This window comes from Phyllostomus hastatus, unplaced genomic scaffold (genome assembly GCF_019186645.2).
Source record: "Phyllostomus hastatus isolate PE091 unplaced genomic scaffold, TTU_PhHast_1.1 phas_contig_5, whole genome shotgun sequence".
NCBI lineage: Eukaryota > Metazoa > Chordata > Mammalia > Chiroptera > Phyllostomidae > Phyllostomus > Phyllostomus hastatus.
Genome location: NW_025333897.1, coordinates 3,746,713 through 3,774,424, shown reverse-complemented (window position 1 = coordinate 3,774,424; position 27,712 = coordinate 3,746,713). Strand labels below are relative to the sequence as shown.

The following is a 27,712-nucleotide window of genomic DNA, read 5'->3' as shown; positions in this document are numbered from 1 at the left end:
GGCAGATGGATACCAGGGTCTGAAAAGTACAACTTCCAGTTACAAAGTAAAGTCAAGTCCTGGGGATATAAGGCACAGCACGGAAAGTCATTCCGCACACAAAAGGGGTGCAGGGTCTGTTCAGGGGACTTGCTGGCCCAAGCATACGCCTGGGTTGCACGTTTGATCCCAGTTGGGATCTGTGAGGAGGCCACCGACTGACGTTTCTCTCTCACACTGACAGCTCTCTTTCTCTCTCAAATCAGCAAACGTATCTTTGGATGACGATTGAAAACATATTAAAAAATAATAATGCTGTATTGTATATTTGAGAGTTGCTGAAAGAGTAGATATTAAAAGTTCTCATCACCAAAAATTTTGTAGCTATGTGGGTTGGCAGAAGTTAAGCAGATTTATTGTGGTGATCATTTTGTAATATATACAAATATTGAATCATTATGTCCTGCACCTGATGTGAATATAACATTATATGTCAATTATATTTCAAAAATAAATGGACAAAGTTCAAAGGTAGAATTGCACAGCTCCAATAGTTCCCAGAAGTAACAGATTTAGATTGTTTCCCAGATAAGAGTTTTTAAATTGTGCTCTCCTTGCAAATTGTTTTATGGTTAGACTGTTAAGTCCTTGACACTGAAAGACTTTGCTTATTCCAGACAGAGGCCAGGCCTAGAGCGGGTCTGCCTTGGGCCGGACTGTAGTGTGTGGGTTCTCGGCTTCGTGCAGGAAAGACTTCACAACACGCATCCAGGTGATTTTGAGAGGACATTTAATTAAAGCTGGGGACAGTGAAACAAGGAGAGGCTTAGCTTAGAAGAAGCAACAGGAGAGCCTAGGCGGGCTGCTTCAGCTCACTGGGAAGTCAGGGAAAAGGGGGCTATGCAGACCGGTTCAGGGGGTCAGCCCAGGATGAGTTGCCCCTGCCCATTGCTCCCCTGGTTGCATGTCTAGTGGGTCCCGTAGGGTTTAGGATATGCGTGGCTGAGGGGGAAGAAAAGGGAGGGGGAGGGGCAGAGGGAAGGTACAGCATGCTGGGTCCTTTGTGTTCCTCAAAGACTGGGGGTTTAGGGAGGTCTTAGGGGAGGTCTCAATAGAACATTCATTGGCTTCATGCTGATGTGCCAAGATGAGATTTAGTCCTTTAACTTCAGCTGTCCTTGGGTATGGAAGGTAGGACTTTGCGATTTACTAGGTGGCTATAAACAGACTGGCCATGTGACTATCTGTCTCAGTTTCCCTGTCCCACTTGTCCTGGCTGCTGGCCTGCCTCACGCTGACTGCACAGGTTCTCCTGATGGGACTCAGGGAGGTAAGTGAATGCCTGCTGCCCAGTTTTTTGGACCCCCCAGAAGCCCTAGTGCCAGCACCAGAAGGGAAACCTAGCGCCAGAAGGGATAGGCCAAGTGAACTCAGGAACAGAGGAGAGTCTGAAAACTCAGAAGCAGGTCTGCAACAAGTTTTGGGTGGTAAAGGAAGGTCCAGCATCTGTGGGCAGTTTGGCTCCGCCTCTGTCGTGGTGGGGGAGACTCAGGCCTTGAGGCGGAGGGCCTGTGGAGAAATGGCTTTGCACTGCCAGGCTACACACATCTTTGAAAACCATTCCAGGAGAAGAGAACTGACACAAACAAAAAGAGGGTAAAATAAAATGCAGACGGTGTTAAGATCTTCAAGTGCAAGCACCTTTGCAATTGGAAAAAGCACAGCTTGAAAGTGAAGGTCAAGAGCTTTAGCAGAAACTTAAATAATGGAGTTTATGGGGGGATATAAGATAAAACTCCCTAGGAAATTTACTGTAAGAGGGAACTGACTGCAATGAGGCAGAACTTCAGCCATGAGGTAGAAGAACAAGTCACAAAATGAGCAGGGTTTGAAGAATAATTGGGGGCTATGTGTGTTTAAAACAAACCCAGATATTTTCCTGGGGCGTGGGGAGACTTATTGTTACAGAACAGACCAGGGCAGGGGAGCTGAACGATATAAAAGACCCCCTTTTTCTCCAGGGGTTCCTCCCTGGAGCCCCTGTACCAGGGTTCAAAGTACTAGGTTCGCTTTGCCTGCCGCCAGAGGAAAGACATCTCTCAATTCCAGAGACTGGTGAAAAGGAAAGGATTTATTATTTATTTAAAAGTTATACAGACTATAGTTCTTTAGAATACCCACAAACACACACAATTCTCCATTCTCCCCTTTGCCCGGCCTGGGGTACCATATTTCAGGAAAGAAGTAGAAGTCCGTGATTCAGGTTCCCCATCACCACCCACAAGGGAGCAAAAGGGAACACTTCCAAAGCTGCATGGCCCTGACTCTCACCCAAGCAGAGTGGTCCTGATTCTGCCAAAGCCGTGTGGTCCCAACAAGACGTGTGATCTCAAAAAGACATCAAAGCCGAGTGGTCCCAACTCCTCTCTGCCCAAGCCGTGTGGTCCCCAGAAGACCCAAATGGTTGCCATGCCTGGGTTTAAATCCCAGCGCCAATCTTCCTCTGCAGCCCCATTTCTGGCTCCTCCAACAATTGGCCACAGCTGCCTGCATTCCGGGCAGGTGTGGCCCTGTGGTGTGGAGCCAATCATCTCCAAGCTCTTCTGGACCCCATTACAAATCTCTATTTGAGGCCCCACTCTGGCTGCACCCTGTTACATTATGATATGATTGGTTGAGTATGCACCCTGCTATGGGAAAAAAAAAAAGGGAGAAACAACAGCCTGAAAAAAACAAATGCCCACAATGTGTAACCAGAAAAGACACTGGCATTTGGGTTGCCTGTCACTACCAAATCCAATAAGCAATGACAGTGATTGAATCTTATAGGTGCTTTATTCAGATGGCTGGCGATCCAAGAAGATGGCGGGTTCATACCCTAACAAACCATCTTACTCTTTCTTTCCTGGCTAGATCTTTTATAAGGGGGTTGAGGGAGGGCAAACAAGGTGTCAGCGAAAGCCTTTGAAATTCAACAGTTGCCTCCAAGGGGGAAGGGTAGTCGCTTGCTTCTTCCTGGTACAGATGTCTCCAGGCAAGGTAATCTCCAGCTAGTGCCCCAGGAGGTCAGCTGCTTATTCTCAGGCACCAGGATGGGCCTTATCTGTAGTTACTGAAACAAAAACTTAACATACATATTACTTGCTAGATTTATGACTATTTACCTTAAGCTAAATTTCCCAAGTCTTAAGCCCTTATCAAATGGACCAAAACTTAACTGAAATAAATTTCTGACCCTCAACCAAGGACCCTCACCCCCGGATGACCCCAACCCACGTGTTGGCAGAGGCCCCAAACACAGGGAGCCTCTGGGAACACAGGGCTAGGGCGGCATGGGCCTCCTGCTGCAGTCCTCAGGGGTCCTCCAGGGCCGTGCCCCTCACAGCCCCATTTGGAGATTCAGAACTGGATGCTTAGAGGGAGGCTAGGTAACCCTGAAGTCATGTGACTGCGGGGGCTTCCCACCCACCACTACACCCTACTCTCCTCTCTGGATTCTGGAGGCAACCTTGACACCAGGAGCATCCTGTAGAGGTTTGTAAATGTAGGCGGGCTGTGTTGGAGTGCAGCTATGGGCAGGCTCTGTCTAGGGCCTGCAGACCCCACCCTGGCCTCTGGGCTCCCTGCTGCAGGTGCAGGAGCCTGGGAGGGAACCCTCTGCTGGGGGCTCTGGCCTCGGTGGGCAGAGAAGCCCGCGCACTGAGCAGGCATGGTCTCACTCAGGGGGCAGGCAACACACTTCTCAATCAGAGACAGCAAGTGTCCCTACATTCTCCAGATGGCTTTTGAAGCCAGCCTTGAGAAATCTGCCCTTCTGTTAGATCAGCCTGTCCCGAAATGCCCCCTAAATGCTCCCCAGAGACTTAGCTCTGTCCTGTGACCTTTGGTCTCATCTGGATATTCTGAATGCTGTTAAATGTACCCCAGTGCCCAACTGCCCAGGAGGCGGCTGCGACAGCAGCAGCCATGCTTCAGGCTGGGCCCTCCCTCCCAGAAGAAGGCCTTATCTGACCAAAGGGGAGCACAGCTGCCTGCAGAATCACCTCTGCTGGGGAGGGGTGGGTCTGCTCCCAGCTGCAGGCACAGCGGGAGCATCTCTGCCCCCCTCTCTGAGAGAGAGAGAGCAAGAGAGCCAGACTTCTGGGTCCAGGGCCAGAGCTCTGTGGCCTAAATGTGCTTCTTTCCCTGTCAGGACCTCACTTTGCCCATTAGGTAAGTGAGACTGTGGAGCTGATGACATTTTGAGCCCCTTTCCACTCCGCAGCAGTGACCACAGGGTCGGGCTGCTGTAACAGCAGCACCATCGGACCATACCAGCATGGCCACAGGTGCAGGTGCAGGTGCAGGCGGAGGCGGCAGGGCCCTGCAGGAGGCCGCACTGCCTGGTCTGCACGTGCCAAACTCTGTTGCAGCTCCAGGTGGTGCCCAAACCCAGTCGCTGGCAAATGTGAGTGACAAAGACTTGACACACTCTGGCCAGCTTGTTAGACCGAGGGGGCCTCCAGGAGAAAAGTCCTGAGTAGGGCAGAAAACATCTGTTCCAGGGGATGAGTTACAAGCCCCATAGTTTGTCTGTGCTGCCTGACTGGAGCTGTAAATATGGCCTAGTAAGGCAATAAAAGAGTTGGTTCCAAAGTTTATTTCCTCTGATTCCAGTCTTTGGAGCGATTTCTTCTTATGGGATGTAGCTACTTTGGGGGAATCCAATTAAGGAAAAAACTTGATCTAGACACAAATGAACAAAACAAAAATGTCTCTGGAGAGAAATTGGCTTGCCCGAACCTCCCCTTTTCTTGTGGTGTGTCCAAGCTTCATTGCTTTAAAAATAAAAGTGTTTAATAATTACCTTTGTTGACCTCTGTACCTTCTGGCTTCCTCCACTCCTGGGCACAAGACATGGCCATTCCCAGGGCACGACTGAGCAGACACAGGTGCTCCTGCACACGGGCCAGTCCCTGGGGAGTCTCTGCACAGCCAGGAAGCAGGTAAGGCCGATGGGCGATGGGCGGCTCACCCCTTTCCTGGCCGGGGACTGGAAAGGGACTTCACTTAGAAAAGGAGCACAGGACAGTACCATCAACTAGGGAAGCCTGGGACTGGTTTTCCTGGTTTTCATTCCTTGCACCACTCAATGAAAAACATCTACATCGTGGATGTGTTATATGTGAGGTGCCTTAACTGTGGGAAGGAATGAGAAAAGCATTTCTTCCTCGAACTTGGTTCTACTACGAATGCTGCAGAAGTTTTACTACTACATACAGTACTTTGGACAAAAAGTGAAGCTGGGCCATGGAGGTAGAAGGCCTTTCCAAGCGTGTCATTGCTGAGGGCTAGGAGCCCAGAGGCGCAGGCGTCCCACCGCCCAGAAGCCCTGGTCCTGAGGCCTGAGCAGCACCATGAAACATTGTTATTCCTGGGACTGAGCAAATTATCCCTGATGGGTCGACACCTGTACTTTCCTAAAACGGTAGCTGATCATGTGCTTTTGCAGTCAGTTCCCACAACCCAGTGCTTAGCAGAGAAGAGCTCTCACGGAGCTCCCGTTTGCGTCCTATCTGCTGGAGCATTTGCTGAATTAAGGCCCATGCCCTCCTTGCAGCCTCCTAGAACTGGCAGGAGGGGAAAATGGAGGAGACGAGCCTGAGAAAAAGGAGAGAGGACCAGAAGTCCATCCAGAGTAACGAACCCAAGACCACAAGTCTCCAAAAGGAGGTAAAGTGGTCCTTCTGGGCAGGCCCTCCCAGGAGGGGCGGGGCATGTTAACGGGGAGCCCCACCCCTCGCCCCGTGAAGTCCCCGCTGACCTCCGATTTGTAAAGTGCATCTCTAAATGAGCATGTTTTTCTGCGCTTCACTTCCTTCTCTCTTACCAGTGAGCTCAGCATATTCTTGTGAAGTTAGTATGTGTGTGCTTCTGTGCACTGGCAAGCCTGGGGTGCTGGCGTTTGCAAAGCCCAGAGTCCCCTGCAGGGACGTTCGCAGAGAACCTTGTGATGTTTGAGTCCCCTCTGTGGCGTCTTCACCACATAGCTGTCCCGCTTATGTTTGAGTAGCTCCAGCGGTAAGAAACTCCCGCTCCTGCTGAGTGAGTCTAGTGGGGTGGTGATGCTGATGTGGGTGCCCCGTAGGGGATGGCCGCCAGCGCGGGAGGAGCCGGCGGAGCGCTGGGAGGCTGGCAGAGGCTCCAGGATCTCCCACTCGCCGCAGCACAGGGGACAGAGGAGGGATCTGGGGTTTGATGGGGGTGGCGTGGCCTGACTGAGGGTTGGCCTGGGACCTAGGGTCCCCCAGAGTCCGCCCATAGGCAGCAAGCGCCTCCCTTGGGGCCATGGAAAGAGCACAACTGAGCTGAGTCCTAAAGCAGGCACTTGCTTTGAGGGTGAACGCAGACCTCAGCAGGAGGTGGGTTCTGGGGGACCCGAGGTATCGGTAAGCGCCCCGCTATCAGAGGAGGGAAGCTGACGCTGCTCCCTGGGGCCCCTCCTTCGATCCTGGGTGTCCCCTGTGGCAAGCTCTGTTCTCTGGGCTCTAACCCTGGGCCCAGCCTCTGCCCAGACAGGCAAACAAAAGGAGGTTCACCTCGGCCTCCAGGAATGGGCTGGCGGCTTCTGAGGGCAGACGTTAAAAGTAGGGGCCTGAATCAGACACTTTCTTCCTTTAAAAAGGGTGTTTTTCTTACTTGATTCCTGCATAATTCACACGCAGTGGAATGTGGAGATCTTCAGTGTTCAGTTTGATGAGTTTTGACAAACGTATCCCCCCAGAAAGTTCCTTCCTGCCCCTTTCCCGGCTGCCCCTCCCCCTGAGTTCCATCCCTGAAGATTAGTGTTGCCTGTTCTGGAGCCTCACGAGAATGGAATAAAACCGTGTTTCTTGTTGGTTGGAAGCATCAGAGGAAGTTCACAGCCCCCGAGGTTTCTGTCCCTGAGGCTTCCACCACTCACCTCTCGTCCCACCCGTGATGCCCCAGGCGGGGACCCCAAGCCCTGGTCTCACTATTAGCTCTGGGGGAGAAGCTCTGTTCTGCTCTGCCCAGCTACCAGGCATGCCCATGGAGCTTTACTTTTTTAAAAAATTTATGTGTTAATTACAGTTGACATTCAGCATTATTTTATATTAGCTTCCGGTGTACAGCACAGAGGTTAGACCTGTATGTAATTTACCAAGTGATCCGCTGGTGGTTCTTACACCCACCTGCCACCACGCTTCCCCGCTTCCCTGCGTACTCACATCCACACGACTACTTTGTAGCAGATTGCCACTTGGTACTTCCTAGTCCCTACAGCCTTTCCTGTTGCAATTGTTTCCTGAGCAGCCTTTACCCTCCAAGCCCCTCCGTCCAGGGCCGTGAGGGCAGTGTAGGAGCATGGGAGCTGAGCCAGATCTACCCACACTGGCCACAAAACCCTGGGCAGGAATGTAACCTCTCTGGGGGCTCCATTTTCTCTTCTGTGAAATGGGTATGACATGGTGTTCCTGACTCACGAGGCTGTTGTGAGGGTTCATGCACTCAGTATGAGCAAAGGCCCAGGAGCAGCACCCTGGTGTTACTCCGGCAACAGCACTGGGTGAAGCGCCTGGAGAGGGCTTCACTTGGGGATGTGCTGGCAGACCCGATGGAGGGAGGGAGGGAGGGGGCTGGGACTGGCCGTCTGAACTGGATTGGTGGGGCATTAACTCTCCTCTCCTTCCTCCACACCCAAGGTGGGCCTCTTCAGCGGCATCTGCATTATCGTGGGCACCATCATCGGCTCTGGGATCTTCATCTCCCCCAAGGCTGTGCTCAGCAACACAGGAGCCGTGGGGCCCTGTCTCATCATATGGGCAGCATGTGGGATCCTTGCAACCCTGGGTAACAAGTCTCCCTGGCCAAGTCTCCTGTGGCACGTGGGTCCGGGGTACAGTCCTGTGCCTGGCCTTGCTGCTGCGGGGTCCCTTTCAATGCTGGTGTGCAATAGGTGTGAGTCAGGCTGCGCCCGAAATGCCCAATGGCAGGAGCCCAGCGTGATCTGATGAAAGAGCACTATGGGGGGCCCCTGTGAGCAGGGCCCCGGCCAGAGCCCTGGGGGGAGGAGGGCTCTGTCACCCAGGCGGCACCTCACCAGGGACCTGGGGACCCTGCTGTCTGTGTTCCAGGTGCTCTGTGCTTTGCGGAGCTTGGTACGATGATCACCAAGTCGGGGGGCGAATACCCTTACCTGATGGAGGCTTTCGGTCCCATCCCTGCCTATCTCTTCTCCTGGACCAGCTTGTTCATCATAAAGCCCTCATCCTTTGCCATCATCTGCCTCAGCTTTTCGGAGTACGCTACTGCTCCCTTCTACGCAGGGTGCAAGCCTCCCGAAGTTGTCGTTAAATGCCTGGCTGCCGCTGCCATCTGTGAGTGCCCAAGCCTGAAACCCTGGGCAGAGGTCAGAGAAGTCCTGGCACAGAAGAGGTGGGGTGCTCCGGCTTCGGCTCCGGCACATCCAGAAACTGGCCAAGTGGGCCTGGGGAGGGCAAGAAACGGGGCAGCGTCTGGCTTTGGACCAAAGCCTGTTGCCCTTTGTCACCTGGGCTCTTCAGCTGTGGGAGCTGTCTGGGAGAGGGGTGCAGGCTGTCCCGGGCAGCCCTTGGCTGGGGTCTGCCTGCTTCTCTATTGCCTTCGGATTTGCAAGATCATTGTGAGGGGAGGTTGAGGGGATAGAAAGGAGCCCTAAGCATGGAGATATGGGACCCCTGACACAGAATGTGCCCCCCCCCCCCCGCCAGTACTCATCACTATGGTGAACTCGCTGAGCGTGCGGCTAGGCAGCTACGTCCAGAACGTGTTCACGGCGGCCAAGCTTGTGATCGTGGCCATCATCATCATCAGCGGACTTGTCCTCCTGGCCCAAGGTGACCTTTGGTGGTGGTGGTGGGGTGACCGCCACACACACAGGCCTGCTTTTCCTCTGGAGGTCTCACTGCTAAGCATGCCCCTAAGGCAAAAACTCAACAGAAAGAATCTTTAGTTTCCCAACTTTTCAGAGTTTGTTCAGTAACCTGAGGTCATAAATCTTCTTTCACATGGAGCTGATGCCAAGTGCCTCTCTGGTCAGCTGACAACCCCTGTTTACTGTCTGGCTTACTTACAGGAAATACAAAGAATTTTGAAAATTCTTTTGAGGGCTCAAAGCTGTCCGTGGGAGCCATCAGTTTGGCATTTTACAATGGACTCTGGGCGTACGACGGATGGTAAGGCACGCTGGAGTCGGCTGTGGGGCCTTTGGGCTTTCTTACCTGCAGCTGTGTGGGAAGCAAGGACTGCTCCTTTCTGGGGTTTGGTGGGACCCTAAAATTCACCTTTGCAGCTCCCTTTTCAGCACCAAACCCCTCACCCTTCTGTTCTGTTCGGGCCCAGACACACCGAGACACCTGCCCCTTTCCCAGTTCCTCTTGTGGCACTAACCCTTGACGTCGTGTCTGGGAGCAGGCAGTGTGGGGCCCCCAGGGCCAGGAGCCTCTGCAGAAACACACAGGCTCAGCCCGCCGGGGCCATCAGAGCAGCCCAGGTTCTTGAAAGGCGAGCATATTCAGCAGCACTTCTATGTCCCCCTTGAAAATACAAGGTTTAGTCAGTGAGACTCTGCTCATGACCTTGGAGGAAGAAGAAGTGTGGCGGTCCATGACGCTGGTCTCTCCCTCATGCAAAGCATCCGCAGCATTCATTGGCTTTTCAAAGAAGTTTCCAGTTTTTCAAAGAACTGTGGGGACGGGTTACTGCCAGTAGTTCTTGAAGACCCACGTGGTTGCCATGGACGGTAAAGACCCACTGAGGGACTTTAGCGTCACTGGGGCCGTCTCTGAAAGAAGTTACCACAGAGCCCTGGCTGGGGGGCTCAGTTGGCTGGAGCACTGCCCCCGTACATGCAGAGGCTGTGGGTTCAATTCCCAGTCAGGGCAGGTTCCTCCGGGTGGGGACCACCCCCGGTCGGGCACGTGCAGAGGCAACGGATCCATGTTTCTCTCTCACATCAGTGGTTTTCTCTCTCTCTCCAACTTCTTCTCTCTCTAAAGTCCATAAAAACACATCCCTGAGTGAGGATTTAGAAAAAGAAGAAATTTCCACAGAATTCCTGCAGGAGAGTTTCCCTATGGTGGGAAATCTTAAATGAGGCCGACATTTAGTATTTTGTATTTCACAATCTTAGCAAATTACATGACTCATGTTACTTTTCTTTGTCTAGGAATCAACTCAACTACATCACAGAAGAACTTAGAAACCCTTTCAGGTGAGAAAGCCGAGTTAGGGCGGGAGGCCATGGACAGGCAAGCCATCTCTCTCCTCCCAGCACAAAGGGGCGCCCGCGGTTGCCCAGGCCCCTCCAGACACTCAGTGGCTCCCTGTGGGCGGAGCTCCGTTTGGTTTGGGTGGTGGAATGGTTGCGGAGGCCAAGGAAGAGCTCCAAGGTCATCTCTGGCTGATGTGGCTTATCAACAATTCAGTTTTACTTACTGCCTGGGATGCAGAGAGAGAGCTCTTCCTCCTGTGAAGATTTCACTCGTGCCGCTGGGCTGTGCTGCTCCACAAGGGCCCCGCCGGTGGGCCTGGGGACCAGAGGCTGCGACCCCAGCCCAGCGTAGGGAGCTGAGGGAGGGCTGGCCGGGGCGGTGGGAAGAAAAGGCTGAACCAGGGCAGCAATCTCGGGAGTCGCTCAAGGGATGCCGGGGTCTGAGCCTGGCTCCCTGGGTTTCCGCCCCTCCCAGGAACCTCCCCCTGGCTATCATCATCGGGATCCCGCTGGTGACAGGGTGCTACATCCTCATGAACGTTTCCTACTTCGCTGTGATGACGACCACGGAGCTCCTGCAGTCGCAGGCGGTGGCCGTGGTGAGAGCTCTGGCCTGGGTGGGAGGGGGACAAGCAAGGCAAGACCCTCGCAGGGGAGGAGGGACTTCACGGGCTAGGAGGCTAGGAGGCTAGGAGTCGGGGAGGGTGGGCGAACAAACAGGTGAGGGAAGCACCAAAGACCCGCCTGAGGCTAAAGGCCGCCAGGCAGCCTGCCAGAAGGTTCCCTTTTGGGCCCAGCAGTGGCCTAGGGCGGGGAGGGGGCTTTGAGAGATGAGTGTGAGGGAGAGGAAGTGCAAGGGAGTCGCTGAAGAAGGGACTCACAGTAAGGAACGGTGGGCCTTGAGCCGGGTAAAAGGGAATGGAGGACGAGAGGGAGGAGAAGGAGGGGTGTGAGGGGTGTGAGGGGTGGTGGAAAAGGTGGGTGGGGCCCGTGTGCTGGGGACTCTTAGAGGAGGGGCAGGACAGGGAGCCAGCCGGGACCTGGACAACCGGGTGACCAGGCTGGGGAGCATGGGGAGGTGTGTTCACCCCGAGCTGGGAGGGAGGACAAGGTCATTCTGAGTGAGGGGCCAAGGCAGTGAGAGGCCAGGGTGTCCAAGGGATATGGAGGTGACAAGGAATGATGACAGGGAGAGGTGGAGGAGAGATTCTGTTCTCATCAAAAGACACTGAGATGCTCTGAACAGGAGAAAAGAGGCCCCACTGTCTCCCTAGCTTTTCCTCTGCAGGAGGGGTCAGAGGCCACCTCCCCCACCCAAGGCGGGGGGGCGGGCCCCCTGGGACAGCACAGCAGCTCTCAGGGACCCATGGCTCCCGGGGGCCCACGCCAGACTCTCAGGGCTGTCCGTTTCCTTCCCCAGACCTATGGTGACCGTGTCCTCTATCCAGCCTCTTGGGTCGTTCCTCTCTTTGTGGCATTTTCAACCATCGGCGCTGCTAATGGGACCTGCTTCACAGCGGGCAGGTAGGGACCCCCAGCACTCACCCCTGGGGATGGGCCGCCAGAGCTTACTTGACAGTTGAGGAGCACAAGACTCAGAGCCAACATCCTTAGGGCTCTATGGGCTGAACCCCTCCGCACCAGCAGGAGGCCTGAGTCCAGGACAGGGAGCTACAAGCACGGACAGGCTTGCACACGAGCCCCGGATGTGGCTGGCCCCACGGAAGAGAGGCCCTCAGCTCCCCTTAGGGGGTGACAGACTTGAGCACTAGGCAGAGTTTGGTGACACAGGCTGGGAGAGGCACTGAAGGTGCAGTACCTTCAGCTTGGCCCTTTTTTCACCAGATGATATTTTTTGGTCATCATCTCCTGTTAACATGCACAAGTGTAGACCAGGGATTGGCAGACTTTTCCTGAAAGGACCAGATAGTTACTATTTTAGGTTTGCAGGCCCAAACTCTGTCGTTGCAGCACAAACAGTCAGTTTGCCACCCCTGCCAACCCACTTGATCCTCCTGGGCTAGAGAGAGTTAACAGGTGGTCTATATTCTACTTTTTTAAAAAAGATTTTATTTATTTATTTTTAGACAGAGGGCAAGGGAGGGAGAAAGAGAAGGAGAGAAACATCAACGTGTGGTTGCCTTTTACATGCCCCCAGCTCAGGACCTGGTCCACAACCCAGGCATGTGCCCAGACCAGGAATTGAACTGGTGACCTTTTGGTTTGTGAGATGACACCCAACCCACTGAGCCACACTAGTCAGGGCTATATTCTACTTTCTAGTGTAGTTTAGCATGACCCTCACTCCTGGGCTAGGTGGAGTTTTTTTCACACACACTGCTCCAGGGGATTCCTTTCTTTTTCTAATTAAAAAAGCTTTTCAGTTAAAGTTGGATTCAATATTATATCAGTCGGAGGCACACAGCATAGCGGTTAGACATGTATGTAACTTACAGTGCTCCCCGATAAGTCTAGTCCCCGCCAGGCACCACACACACTGACTACAACGTTACTGACTGTATTCCTTGTGCTGCGTTTCACATCCCCGTGACTATTCTGTAACCACCGATTTGTACTTCTTAATCCCTTCACCTTTTCCACCCAGCCCCTCAACCATCTCCCATTTGGCAATCAAAATGTTCTCTGTATCCGTGAGTCTATTTCTGTTCTGTTTGTTTATTTTGTTCCTTAGACTCCACGTATAAATGAAATTATATGGCAATTGTCTTTCTCTGTCAGACTTATTTCACTCAGCACAGTCCCCTCTGGGTCCATCCTTGTTGTTGCAAATGGTGATATTCCATGCTTTTTATGGCCAAGTATATTCCACTGTATTTATGTACAATATCTTTATCTATTCTTCTATTGATGAACACTTAGGTTGTCTCCATATCTTGGGTATTGTAAACAATGCTGAAATGAACATAGGGATGTGTATATATTTTCGAGTTACTGCTTGGATTGCTTCAAATAAATACGCAGAAGTATTTATATGAAAGTTATATTTTAAAATTTTTAAGGCACCTCCATACTTTTTTCCATAGTGGCTGCACCAATTTGCAATTCCACCAATAGTGTGCAAGGGTTCCCTTTTCTCCACATCCTCACCAACACTAGTTGATTTTTATGATGATAACTATTCTGGTGGGTGGGGTTTGAATTTGCATTTCTCTAATGACTAGTGATGTTGACCATCTTTTCCTTGGCCATCTGTATGTTGCAGGAGACATTCTTGAACACATCTTTGTCCAGGTGTCCAACACTCTGAGTGGAGATATATATGTATATATATCATTTGAAAAAATCCTCATTTAAGGATATGTTCCTTAGAGAATGAGAGAGAGAGAGAGAGAGAGAGAGAGAGAGAGAGAGAGAGAGAGAATGAATAACATCAGTGTGAGAAAGGAACAACAGTACGTTGCCTCCCCTACATGCCCCAACCAGGGATCCAATCCACAACCTAGGTGTGTGCTCTGACCAGGAATCGAATGTCCTGCAGCCTTCTGGTGTAGGGGACGACGCTCCAACCAACCGAGCCCCCCTGCCAGGGAGCGAGTGGATGTAGTTCTGAATGTGAAATTGCCAAGGTTCAACACTTTAAAAAATGAATTACATGCCAGAAGTTATTTTCTAAAGCTGTATCAGAGTACAGGCAGGGCTGTTCCTGCAAGCGTGTTGGCTATTCTAGATTCTTTGCATTTCTACATGAGTTTTAGAGTCAGCGTGTCACATTCTTGAAAGAAAAAAAGCCTTCGGGAATTTTGTTCAGAGCTACATCGCATGTATGCACCAGCTCGGAGAAGACTGCCATCTCCAAAGTATTGATCCTTCCAGTCATGGACTGTCTCTCTGTTTATTTGAGTCTTCTTTAATTTCTTTCAAAAATGTTTTTTAGTAGTTTTCAGTATGCAGTTTGTGCACATATTTTGTCAGACTTACCTCAGATATTTCATATTTTTGATGCTATTGTGTTTTTTAATGTAAAAAGTTCAGTTTCTGATAGTTTGTGTCTAGTACATAGAAACACAATTTTAAACGCTCTATGGAGGTGTAAATATCATAAAATTCACTGTGCAATTTCATGATTCAATGATGTTAGTACATTTTGAAGCTGAGCAAACATCATCACCACCCAATTCTAGAACATTTCTGCTACCCCAAGAAGTCCCCTCCTGGCTAACTGCAGAGACCCCCACTCCTGCCTGCAGCTCCAGGGGACCAGGGGTCTCCTCGTGTGTCTGGGGCTGTAGGCGCTTCATCTGCATGGAACCGAACAGTACATGGTTCACATCTGGCTTCCTTCACCCAGCGTGTTGTTCCTGAGCTTCGTCTATGTTGCAGTGTGTCTCAGTTCAGTATTTTTAATTGCTGAAGAGTGTTCCGCTGTGTGGACACATTGTGTTTGGTTTGCCCCTTGGTCCATTCTGGGGGCATTTGAATTGTTTCCAGTTTGGGGTATCATGAGTAAGGCTGCTATGAGTATTTGTATGTCATTGTGTGGACTTACATTTTCATTTCTGTCCAGTAGATTCCTTGGAATGGAATTGCTGGGCCATACAGTAACTTTATGATTAAGTTTTAAAGAAACTGCTTAACTGTTTTCAAGTGGTTGTTACTTTTTAATTTCTATAAGTAATGCATGGAAGTTCCAGTTTCTCCATGCCCTCACCCACACTTGGTGTTGTCTTTTTGATGGTAGTCATTCTAGTGGGTGTTTGTATGTCATTCAGTTTTAGGTTAGCTTTCCCTAGCGATTAATGATCCTGAGCTTTGTTTCATGTGCTTATTATCCACTCACGTATATCATCTGGTGCAACATCCACCCAAATGTTTTGTGCGCTTTTTAAATTGGGCTGCTTGTCATCTTGTTATTGAATTGTAAAAGCTCTTCATATATTCTGGGTACAAGTCCTTTCTCAGGTAATCTGATTTGCACATATTATCTCCCAGTCTATGACCTGTTTTCTCATTTTCTTTTTATGTCTTTAGACTTTATTTATTTTTTTAAAGATTTTATTTGTATTTATCTTTAGAGAAAGGAGAAGGGAGGGAGGGAGAGAGGGAGAAAAACATCAATGCTTCTCGTGTACCCCCTACTGGGGACCTGGCCTGCAACCCAGCCAGGTGCCTTGGCTGGGAATCGAACAGCTGACCTTTTGGTTCGAAGGCCAGCACTCAATCCACTGAGCCACATCAGCCAAGGCTGTCCTCTCATTTTCTTAATGATGTTTTTGAAACAGCAATATTTTTTTTATAAAGTCCAGTTATTAATTGTTTCATGTGTCATATCTAAGAATCTTTGCCTAACCCAAGGTCACAAGAATTTTCTCTTCCATTTTATCCAAGAGGTTTTATAGGTTTAACTTTTACTGAGTTAATTTTGTATAGCTCTGTACCTGTGCAGATTGGGAGTTGGACTGGGACTCATGCTATATTGGATTATGTTGGATATAATTTTTATGGGGTCAAATCTAAGGTCTTTGCTTCATGGCTTCTGTTCTCTCTCACACACAGACAGAACTTCCTCCTTCCTTTCAAGAATGCCCACCTGTGTTTTCTTCCTGCATTTTACTGTAGCCCTCTGATCAATCTGGAATATGTATTTTTTAAAATTTTTACTTATTGATTTGAGAGAGAGAGAGAGGAGAGGGAGAGACATCTATTTGTTGTGCCACTTACATCTGTTCTCATTGGCTGACTTTCGTATGTGCCCTTTACTAAGAATTGAACCCCAAAGCTTGGCATGGTGAGACGACACTCTCACCAACTGAGCTGCTCAGCCAGGGTCTGTAATGTATTTCGGTGTGAGGCACAAATCCCACTGCCTCCCTGCAAACACTCACCTGTTTCCCAGGATTTCCTACCACACAGTCCACCCTCCCTGCTGTTGGTTTGAAATGCCACCATTGTCACCCCAATGTACTAGCTTCTCTTCATTTCACCGACAGGTCTGGTCTTGTGCTGGAGCGTGCTCACGCACCACAGCCTCAGTAATGTCAACTCCGGCAGGCCTGATGCTCCCGTGTCGGTCTCCTTTCCACCTGTTCAGCATGCCCGGTGCACTCACAATGGTTTTGTCCAGATCCACAAGTCCCATGGCATTTCGAGTGCATGGAGTTTATATAGTGGTTTGTGGAGAACTGCTGGACTTTAAAGAGGGAATGCACAGCACCATCCTGAGTCTGTGTGCTGCCCCAGCCCCCCCGCCCTGCCCGCCGCTTTCACTCACTGTTCTGGGAATTAACGTAATGCTTGTATTTTTCAAAGTTCCGATATGGAGTTTTAAACAGATGGTCTTTTTTGGCCTTTGTATTCCTGACATCTAATTCTATTGTACTGTAGTCAGAGTATGTGATGTTTATGTTACTGCTTCCTCATAAATTTTAAGACTTCCCTTGTGGCTTACTGCATTTTTTGTAAATGTTTCCTATGATCTTGAAAATAACATGTATTTTATTAACTTCTAGATTTTATCAAGGTTGTAACTTGACTGTTGAACTCTCCTGCTGTAATAGTGGATTTGTCAACTTTTGCCTTTTTTTTGGTAGTATCTTCTTGGTAATCTGTCCCCTTTTCTGAGTGCAAGCTCTCCATCTCCTAGCCTTAAATGCCCTTTTGTCTGATATTGATATTGCTCAATTTGCCATCTTTAGGCTGCTGCTTTTGGTAGCGTGTCCCATTCTTTTCGTCTTCAACCTGTGACTGTCAGAGGGCCGTGGCCTGTGTCTCGTCTCTGTGAGCAAACCCTGCCCGAGAGGCTGCAGCCACGCCAGGTGCACCCAGTCACACTGCATGTCACCACTGCTGGGGCTGGATTAATTTCCAACACAGTCCTATGGGTTTTCTTGGTTTTTCAAGAATCTTATCCTGGTAACCCATCAAATTATTCTTAATTTTTCCTTCTGCTGATGTGGAAGTTATATTTTTCTCTTTCAGCAATTACCCTTAAGTGTGAATACCCAATACAGTATCAGAATCCTCTTCCTGCTCCCTGGCATATGGCCTAGTGTATGTGCTACACCCTGTTCATAAACCCATGCCTTCGAAAAGTTTATCACGACAAAAATTAAAAACCCAATACTTATCTACATACCAACATTTTACTGCTGTTCCTTCGCATTATTCCTTCAACCAACAACTGCTGAGTTCAGTTTCTTTTTGTGTTGTAGACTTTTTAGTAGTTTCCAATGAGGACTGAAGAATGGTAAATGTCTCAGAGCTATTGTTTACCTAAAATACATTTATTTTGCCAAGTCTTTTTAAAATGTACTTTATTGATCATGCTATTACAGTTGTCCCATTCCCCCCCCACCTTTATTCTCCTCTGCCCTGCACACCCCCACCCACTCACATTCCCTGCCTCCTTAGTTCATGTCCATGGGTCATATACATAAGTTCTTTGGCTTCTCCATTTTCCATACTATTCTTAACCTCCCTCTGTCTATTTTGTGCCTACCAATTATGCTTGTTATTCCCTGTATCTTTTCCCTCCTTCTCCCCGCCCCCTGCTGATAACCCTCCAAAGATCTCTATTTCTGTGAATCTGTTCCTGTTCTAATTGTGTGCTTAGTTTGTTTTTGTTTTTATTTTTGTTTCTTTAGGTTCTGTTGTTGGTAGTTGTTTGTTGTCATTTTACTGTTCATATTTTTTTGAAAAAATTTACAGATTTTATTTATTGATTTTTAGAGAGGGAAGGGAGGAAGAGAGAGAGAAACATCAATGTGCAGTTGCTGGGGGTCATGGCCTGCAACCCAGGCATGTACCCTGACTGGGAATCGAACCTGCGACACTTTGGTTCACAGCCCATACTCAATCCACTGAGCTACACCAGCCAGGACTACTGTTCATATTTTTTATCTTTTTTTTCTTAGCTAAGTCCCTTTAACATTTCATATTATAAGGGCTTTGTAATGATGAACTCCTTTAACTCGACCTTATCTGGGAAGCACTTTATCTGCCCTTCCATTCTAAATGAAAGCTTTGCTGTATAGAGCAATCTTTGATGTAGGTCCTTGCCTTTCATGACTTGGAATACTTCTTTCCTGCCCCTTCTTGCCTGCAAGGTCTCTTTTGAGAAGTCAGCTGACAGTCTTATGAGAACTCCTCTTTAGGTAACTATCTGCTATTCTCTTGCTGCTTTTAAGATTCTCTCCTTATCTTTCATCTTGGGTAATGTAATTATGATGTGCCTTGCTGTGTGTTTCCTTGGGTCCAACTTCTTTGGGACTCTCTGAGCCTCCTGGATTTCCTGAAAGTCTATTTCCTTTGCAAGACTGGGGAAGTTCTCCTTCATTATGTTTTCAAATAAGTTTCAATTTCTTGCTCTTCCTCTTCTCCTTTTGGCACCCCTGTGATTTGGATGTTGGGATGTTTAAAGTTGCCCTGGAGGTTCCTAAGCCTGTGCTCATGTTTTTGAATTCTTGTTCCTTCGTTCCATTCTGGTAGAATGTTTATTTTTTCCTCCGATCCAAATCATTGTTTTGAGTCCCGGTTTCCTCCCCTTCACTGTTCATTCCCTGTACCTTTTCCTTTATTTCACTTTTCACAGCCTTCAGTTTTTCTTCTGTTTTGCGACCAAATTCAACCATTTCTGTGAACATCCTGATTACCAGTGTTTTGAACTGTGCATCTGATAGGTTGGCTATCTCTTTGTTGCTGGAGCTCTGATCTGTTCTTTCATTTGGGCCATTTTTTTTTTTGTCTTGGCATGCCTGTTACATAGTAAGGGGTGGAGCCTTAGGTATTTGCCAGGGTGGGGCAACCCATGTTGCTGCATTGTGGTGCTGTATGTGGGGGAGGGGCCCAAGAAGGAACAATGCCTCTTGTTCAGCTCTCTGCCGGTTTTCTGGCACTTCTGCTGTTACCCAAAAGCAAATTGGGACCTTCTGGTGCTGATTCCTGGTTTGGTGGGTTTGAGTCCATTCTAGGACCCAGTTGGTCTCTCCAACGAACTTTCCTGTGAGGCTGGGAGTTTCTCCTGCCACCACAACCCTCACAGATTTTTTCAGTCAGAGGTTTTGAGGCTTTATTTCCCCACTCTAGAACCCTGGGTTGTGTGGTCTGTCTCACTCCCCAATTGTTCCTCCTGGTTTATCGGCACGCAAATGTGGGACTGCTAGGTCCACCAGCTAATGCCCACCTGGTCCTCCAGCTGACGCCTCCTGTACCCCAGCCCTCCAGCCGCTGCTTTGCCATGAGTCCTCTCCACCCAGTTGCCTATCTCTGACCCTCCTACAGGTCTGGATGAATGTTTTGTCTTTAACTCCTTGGTCACCAGAGTTTGATACAGTTCAATTTCCTGGCAGTTCTGGTTGGTTTTTGTTTTTAAATTTGTTGTCCTTTTGGTTGTTTGAGGAGGCAAAGTGTATCTACCTATGCCTCCGTTTTGGCCAGAAGTTCCTAGGAAACTGAGCTATTTTGCTAACAGTCTTGAATGATAGTTAAGCTATAGAGAATTGTAATCTGAGAATCCACTTCCCTATCACTGAAAAAGTGATTTCTCATGTCTGCTATTGTTCTGATTGTCCTAGTTTTGTAGTCTTTTAAATTCAGTAGCTTTAACTTTTTCCTGTTTCCTCCTACTGTAACATTTATATCTGGTTTGGCATGTTTTATTTTCCTAGAGCCATGTTCAGTTTGAAGGCACAGCTGGTCAACTCTGTAAAAGCTCTCTGCTCTTCTCTGAATTTACTTTGCCCCATTCAACGTAGTCAAGCTTCTTCCTGTGTCCTCTCAACTTCCTGTCCAGTTTCCCATTTCTCTGCTTCATACTTAGATCTACCTTCCAATTCACTTTTTCACTTGTATTTATCATTGTTGATTAAATTTTAATTACAGGAACTATTTTTTGGAAATTATTTAGCTCTTCCTTTTTTTCCTCTAACATTTACAGTTTCAGATTACTGAACCATCAGTTCTACTGGGCTGCTATTTGCAGCTGCTGACTTACTCTTCTTTGCCTGCTTTTTTAACACTACGCAAGTGCTAGGTTTAGGGAATGCAAGGCATGTCTGTGCCTTGCTTGTTCCTGTCGGGTGCTGCAAGCACTGGGGTCAACAGGCCCTGAACTCCTTTTCACATTTATTTCTTGCATAACTTTCATAACTCTGCTCAGGTATCAACACCTTCCTTGAGAGGGCCTCCCCAAGCCACACTGCCCTTTCCCTGCCTTAGGTGACTCTGCTGCACCGGGACGCAGTCCTCACTCACCCACTCCTCCACAGTTCACCCACCTGCAGAGGCCAGACTCCCACCTGAATACACCCGGGTCACAGCTCAGGCCTTCTCTGTGGCCTTGGCAGTGAAGCTGAGGACACGCTGGCCCAGGGACGGTGCAGCAGCTTGCACTTTCACCACTGACTTCCGTGTTTTCCAGGCTTGTGTATGTCGCAGGCCGGGAAGGCCACATGCTTAAAGTACTCTCTTACATCAGTGTCAAGCGCCTGACTCCAGCCCCGGCCATCATCTTTTATGTGAGTAGGAATTCCACCATGAGTAAGCCCCCTTACAGGCAGAGGGTCCCTCAGTTTGCGGGGTGAAGCAAACCTGTATTGCTAAGCCCAGTGGTTACAAATGACCCAGGTTCCCTTAATTCTGGGCCTGAAACAAGTGCATTAAAAAAGCCCGAGATAATTCAAATAATTTACCTAACCTCTGCTCCTTGTTCTGAATTTATCTGTGAGACACTGTTCAAATGTTCCAAGCGTGTCCCCTCTGTCTTACATGTGTGCCCTAGGTCCCTGTAACAAAGCACAAACTTACAGGGAAGGCGACCACGGCGTTTTACAAGTTGACACCGGCAACAGTTTCTCATTACGGTCCAATAACTTAGAAGTCGTGGGATCCCTGTGCAGTGATGGCCCTTTGAGGTCTTCTAACTGGAGCTTCTAAGGGGGTAGTCCTCAGTTGTGTGCGACTGTCTTGGGTGCCCCTGGACCGTCCACCGAGCCTCAGGGCCAGACTCCTCCTCCTGCCACCACAAAGAAGGCAGGACCACTGTCCTCTGCCCACCCACTCCCTTTGAAGACGAGGAAACAGACCCAGCATTACAAGGCCCTGGTAATTACAAGGTGCAGATAATGTAGGTCAAGACCACGCCCAGATTGCCTCAGTTCCAGAGCCCAGGGCCCTTTCCCAGGATGAACTCTCTCTGGAAGGAAAGTTCATAATTAGGAAACTGGTGCAATATACATGCCTTTATACCCGCCCCCCCCACCAATACACACACACACTTAAAACTTCAGCTTCAGAGCCACAAATCTTCCGAGCCGTTTCCATCAGGCTCACAGAGAACGCCTGTGCCAGCCCCACGGGACGCAGCTCTCCTTCACGCTGGAGAGTCCACCTGCAGGGAGGACCGCTTCTCCCGTCTTCTGTGACATGATCAGGATGGCGTTCTCATGTACCGATGGCCTAAGAATTCACTCTTCTTTCTGCTAGGGTATCATCGCCACCATTTACATCATCCCTGGCAACATAAACTCGTTGGTCAACTACTTCAGTTTTGCTGCATGGTTGTTTTATGGCATGACTATCCTGGGGCTGATCGTAATGAGGTTCACGAGGAAAGACCTGGAAAGGCCCATCAAGGTGGGTCTAGTGCCCCAAACGTCGTGAGTGCCTTTGATTTCTTGAACCGAGTTAGAGGCAGCTATTCATAATTCTAGGGGTGTGCTGTCTCCAACCTGACTCGACTCTTCTCTGGCATATCGTGTTGTGTTGTACAGTGGAGTCTGCTCTTCATTTCATGTAGTTTACGATCCCCGCAGCCATCCAACTCTTAATTTACTAAATTATCCAGAATATCCATGACTTGTCTCTAACCTGAGCAAGGTGACCAGTTGGGACAGTCCTCGTATCTCTCAAGCATAGACTTTCAGAGACTGATGGGGACCTCAGAATGCTGGCCCCAGGCCCATTCCTGCGCAGGCCACCACTCACAGTCACACCTGCCATCTGCTTGGCCTCCCTCCCACCTCCCCACGCAGCTCAGGGAATCCAGACCCGGCAGGCTGAGCACCACTCCTGCCCCGCACTGACTGTCTCCGAAATGGGACAACCACTCGTTCATTCAGTGCCTCTGGAAGTGGTAAAAAGGGTCAGCTCCCACCACCAAGTGTTCTTGACTCCAGATGGAACCACCAGCTTACAGGAAATACTGGGGGGAGGGGAGCAAGTTACTACGCAAAGCCAGAATTAAAACATTGTATAGGGTAAATTCCCACAACAAATCCACAACAAGATGTATACTGAGTACGTTATAGGCAAAATGACATGAAGTCTGTTGTTTTCTTTGTAGTCCAGGGAAATGGAAACAAGGTAGATGAAGTAAGATTGGCCACATTACTTCTGTTACTGAAATGGGAGGAGGGGTGCATGGGGTGTGCTAGTTCTTCTTTCTGGACCAGCGTTTTGGTTTTGAGTAAGAAATTTACAAAAGAAAACTCGTGCCCACTGCCCTGGTCTGACCCCCCGCTGCTCCGCCCCCAGGTGCCCATCTTCATCCCCGTCTTGGTGACTCTCGTGTCCGTGGTTTTGGTGTTGGCCCCGATCATCAGCGAGCCCGCGTGGGAGTACCTCTACTGTGCAATATTTATGCTGAGCGGCATTGTATTTTACTACCTTTTTGTCCACTACAAGTTTGGATGGGCTCAGAAAATCTCAAGTAAGTATCAACAGTGGGGCAGCTCTGCCATCAGTGAAGCACAGACAGGCCCCCTGCAGCCACACCCGCCCTCCTCCCCCACAGCCTGTGCCAGGTCCCAGGCAGCTGGCAGAGTGCACTTACACTCTGTGAGGAGACGTGACCCCTCCCCTCAGTGTGACACCTCTGGGGTCCACCTGGGGCCCCCTCCTCTGTTTCCTCAATTACTGTAACAAGCAGAAAGGGAAAGCACCATTTTTTCTTAATTGTGAAATACACATAAAATGTACCATCTTAACCATTTTTAAGCACACAGTTCAGTAGCGGTAAGTTCACGCCCACTGTTGGGCACCCTGTCTCCAGAGCACCCCTTTCTTTTGCCTGATACACAGACATTGTCCGAGAGGCTCAGCAGCACTCTGGGAACACGCAGAAAGTGACAGAGTTGAGACAAGGGCCACGGCTTTTGTTTTGCACTCAGCAATCCTGGTTCCTCATCTATTTTAACAGAATTGTTTAAAAATTCAGCTACACAGCCACTTTCTCTTTGAAAAAGCAAGCAGTGGTGCCGGGGTAGAGCCAGGAGACTGCACCACACCGGTGTGTGCAGTATGTTCACGAGGTGTGGTTCTCTACGGCAGACGCCCCCCGCCACAGGGGCCTCCCAGGCCCAAGCACCCTTGCCAGGCCAGCGGGGACCCGTGGCCTGCTTCCTGGTCTCCCGGCCTGAACCGTGAGTTCCCAGAGGGCAGGAACCAGGCTGGACCTTTACAACAGGCACTTAATATCAAATGTGATCAGAAGTCTGTCCCTCCCTTTCTCCTTCAGCTTGTCTGGAGCAGGAAGGTACAGGCTTCAGGCATCCTATGTGGTTGTATACATACATACAACGTAGGTGGGCACATGAGGCAGGAAAGCAAACCCCAGTGGTCAGGCGGTGGGGCTGCCTGAGACGTGATTCAGACAGAGCCGACAGGGCCAGGATGCCTTTCTCCAGCTCCGGCCAGTTTCAGGCTGGCTCTCGGCCTGCGTTTCCTGCTCTGGGTGAACAGGTACTATCACTCACCTGACAGTGGTGTTAGAGGGGAGAGAGGGTCTGCTTCATGCTGATGAACAAAATGAAACCCAATACAAATCGACAGCTCTATCATTTCTACCCAGAACTGTTCTCCTAAACAGCTCACCCTGCCCCAGCCTCCTTACTGTAATCTCACCCTTCACCAGAGAGGGATTGCAGACACACTGCCGTAGAAAGGCAAGAATGTATTACTGTAAGAAAAAGCCATTTTTCCCATGCTTCTGAAACCGCCCCCCAAAAAAAACTTGGATTTGATCATACCGACAGAATCTAGCCAGAATGACTTAGAACTTAAAGGCACAAAATATGTCTTTTCCCCCTCTCCCCACTATTCCTCTATTTTTAATTGAATTTATTAGGGTGAAATTGGTTAATAAAAATGGTAAATTATGCAGGTTCTGGGAGTACAGTTCTATGACACACATTTGTGCACTGTGTGTTCACCACCCCAAGTTTCCTTCCATTTCCATTCGTCTCCCTGCACCACCTCCTCCTTGCCATGGAATGTCTTACTTCCCAGCTTCAAAACATGTAGCCAGGCTGCTCCCTACAAGAACTGAGAAGGGAGAATTAAGCAGCTGAACGGAATGATAGATAGACTCTGTGTTTTAACAAAAGCACTGGAGCTGCCAGGATGGTTCTGGCCACCCCCAACCACCGAGTCCCTCGAGCACGGGTGAGCAGGACCCACATGGAGTGACAGCAGTGTCACCATGCGCTGGTAAGCATGGCAAAACCAACTCAGTCTCCTGACCGCATCTTCTGATTGGTTTCCGCTGCAGAGCCCATCACCATGCACCTCCAGATGCTGATGGAAGTCGTCCCGCCCGAGGAAGCTCCCGAGTAACTCGGTCACCTTAGCCAAGGCCCAGCTGTGATCAATTTATTTTTATAAGCCACATTTGTAGTTATTTCTTTCTGATGTTTTTAAGAAAAAATATATTCAGATGTCTTAATACTGGTATCTTTAAACATTCTTAGTTCTCTGGGCGGGGGCTCTAGGTGGAAGAAGCGACAGGTGTTTGCTAGGTCAGCAGGCAGAGGTGTCGCTGACCCAGGGCAGATGGCCAGAGGAGGGCCAGAGTAGAAACTGCCACCTTCATGATGGCGACCCCTCAGCCAGGAACACATCACACGTGCTTCAATAAAGGGCATTCTTTAAACTCAGTGACCAAAAAGGTATCCATATGTTTTACATAAAATTGGTGAAACTTTTGCTTTGATTGAAACAGATTTCTTAAATACTAAAGTACAAATGTTTACAACTTACTATCCCTTGTCCCAAGACTACTGCCACCCCCTTGGTCAGCCTGGGCATGCCTGGCTGCTCAGTCCCAGGCTGCACGCTGGGGCCCCCACTGCAGAGCTGAGCCCGGGAACCGTGAGGCGCATGGCAGCCCGTGGTCAGCACCACAGGCTCCCCGGGGGCCCTCACTGGCATTTTGGTTAAAATAGAAATCACAGTAAATCAAGTTCTAGTCTGCATTCGGCAAAAATACTGTCTAAAAAATGTAAAAAGTAACATTTCTGAGAAAGAAACTAATTTTATTGATACACTTCAAAAGATATCACACAACTGTGAGAAATTTTAGAGGAATACAGACAAAGTACATTTACCTTGCTTTTTAGTAGTTTTCCCAAAACATATTAATAGAACAAAAACCAATTTGTAACTGTTTACATGTCCCAAGTCAGTGTCCTATGTCCTACAAAGCTTTATTTAGAGCTCCAAACAGCAAATGTAAACATCTGGAAAAAGGAACGGAGACTGGTTGAAGGCACAATCTCCCCCTGGTCTGGTCACGCAGCTGCTTGTGCACCACACGAGCGTGAGCATTAGGTCTTCCTTGAGAGCAGGGCCCCAGCACCGGCTCATGGGACACACACAGTTGTGCACCGCAATTACTGGCTAGTATTATTTGCTGTTTTACAAAGGAGACTGGATACAACTGTAACAGAAACTGCAGGTGGCCAACACCCACGGGGCGAGCCAGCAGGACTCAGGAGGTTGCCGCTGCAGCCCCAGGGCCACCCCCCACAGTGGAGCAAAGGCTGTGTCTGTAGAAATCGGCCCCTCGTGAGCACAGGAGGGGAGCTCTGCAGTCAAAACCTTTGCCAGTGAAGACACAGAGCTTCCTATTTCTTGAACAGCCTGCCTCACTTAGCAAAAAAAGGAAAATCACCACCATACTTCTTGTGCCAATGTGACACCTGCCTGTCCATCCTGAGGCAGGGCGGCCACAAGCACAAGGACGAGCTCCTGATGGCAACAGTTCAGGCTGCACACCACGAGCTCCCACCAGAGGGCAGCGTCTGACCTCCATCACTAGCTCCCCGCCCTCTACCCTGCAGGCAGAACAAAGTCCCCAGCCCAGAGGCGAGGTGAAGGGCTGGGGGGTGGGAGGGTCACTTCCTGAGGATAAGCTGTGTGGTGAGCAGGTCTTATTTTACAGATGAGGAAACTGAGCCACAGTGTGATCCAAACCTGCTCACGGGACAGCGTGGTAACAAGAGTTTACCTCCCTTTCAAGCAGTGACTTGCTCCTGGAACATCCACAAACCTGACCATCTGTGCTTTGACTATGGAAGGAATACAGATGTTGGGGGCAAGTCACAGCCGCCCTGTCCCAGCAGTGCGCTTTTCCACTGCCAGGCACGGCGCTAGGTGCACACACACTGAGGGTGTGTGCAGCACCTGCACTTCCCAGCAACTCTCCTTTCTCCCTTTTCCAATTCACGTGAAATGTCAGACACCCGCAGTGCGTTACAGCTGGGTGTTCCCACACGTAAACTGGCATACACTTCCCCCCGATTACCTTGTGAGGCTGGGTGTCACAACCCCGAATGGGGTCATGAGTGTTTTAAGGGGTCATCACCCCCAGGTGTCCTGAGGGTTACTTGCAGGCACCCACAGGTCCTTTTTAGTGTCCACTAAAGGGAAACCTTTGTCCCACATACCCAGGACTCTGCAGGTACTGAGGGTTCTTCAGAAGCAGTAGCTGACCTGCAGAAAGCCTTTGGTCTGCTGGTACTGCTGAGGCTTTGATTTTTAACCTTGGACTATCTTCATATGAAGTAAACCTACCCAGAGGAGCTATCAATACCTTAATATTAGAGACAGACAGTTACATTGAATCCCAACTAACTCATGGGAGAAAGGTTGAAGGGCTCTGTTCAAGACTGCTGAGCATGGGTTTGTAACATGGAATTTTCGATTTCTATGCACAAGATGTTTTTAGGAATGTATTAGGTTGGCCAAAAAGTCTATTACATATTTTCCGTAGATGGCTCTAGTTGAGCTTAGTTGTCTTTAACTCCATTCAAAAGAATTTGGTTAGATTGTACTGTGACAGCTGTCATATCAGTGTGCATTTAAAAAAAATCAAAATTGGTGAATTTTTGTGCAGCCATTTTAATACTGAAGATGGAAGTAGATATGCAACATTTTTAGCATATTATGCTTTATTATTTCAAGAAAGATAAAAACTCAGCTGCAATGCAAAAAAAAAAAGATTTGTGCAGTGTACGGAGAAGGTGCTGTGACTGATGGAATGTGTCAGAAGTGGTTTACGAAGTTTCCTGGTACTACTGATATTTTGGCCAAACAATTCTTTGCTGTGGGGCTGTCTCATGCATTGGAAGATGTTTAGCAGCACCCCTGGGCTCTACCCACCAAAAGCCCATAGCAGGAGATAGCCGACATACTCAAAATACCCAAATCAATAAAGTCATTGGTAAAAATGAAAAATGTGTCTTTTAT

General features: G+C 49.2%; 1 protein-coding gene across 1 annotated transcript; it reads left to right on the top strand.

The window, feature by feature from the left end:
- The first annotated feature begins 635 nt into the window (after positions 1-635).
- On the top strand, positions 636-25,130 carry SLC7A9 (solute carrier family 7 member 9). The gene is made up of 15 exons (XM_045846978.1): positions 636-751; positions 1,233-1,309; positions 4,874-4,964; positions 5,579-5,691; positions 7,683-7,830; positions 8,115-8,357; positions 8,730-8,855; positions 9,095-9,194; positions 10,187-10,231; positions 10,707-10,830; positions 11,652-11,755; positions 20,607-20,703; positions 21,671-21,820; positions 22,721-22,895; positions 24,735-25,130. The coding sequence occupies exons 4-15, from the start codon at positions 5,605-5,607 to the stop codon at positions 24,797-24,799; spliced, it is 1,464 nt and encodes a 487-aa protein (XP_045702934.1). The 5' UTR covers positions 636-751; positions 1,233-1,309; positions 4,874-4,964; positions 5,579-5,604; the 3' UTR covers positions 24,800-25,130.
- The last annotated feature ends 2,582 nt before the right edge of the window (positions 25,131-27,712 follow it).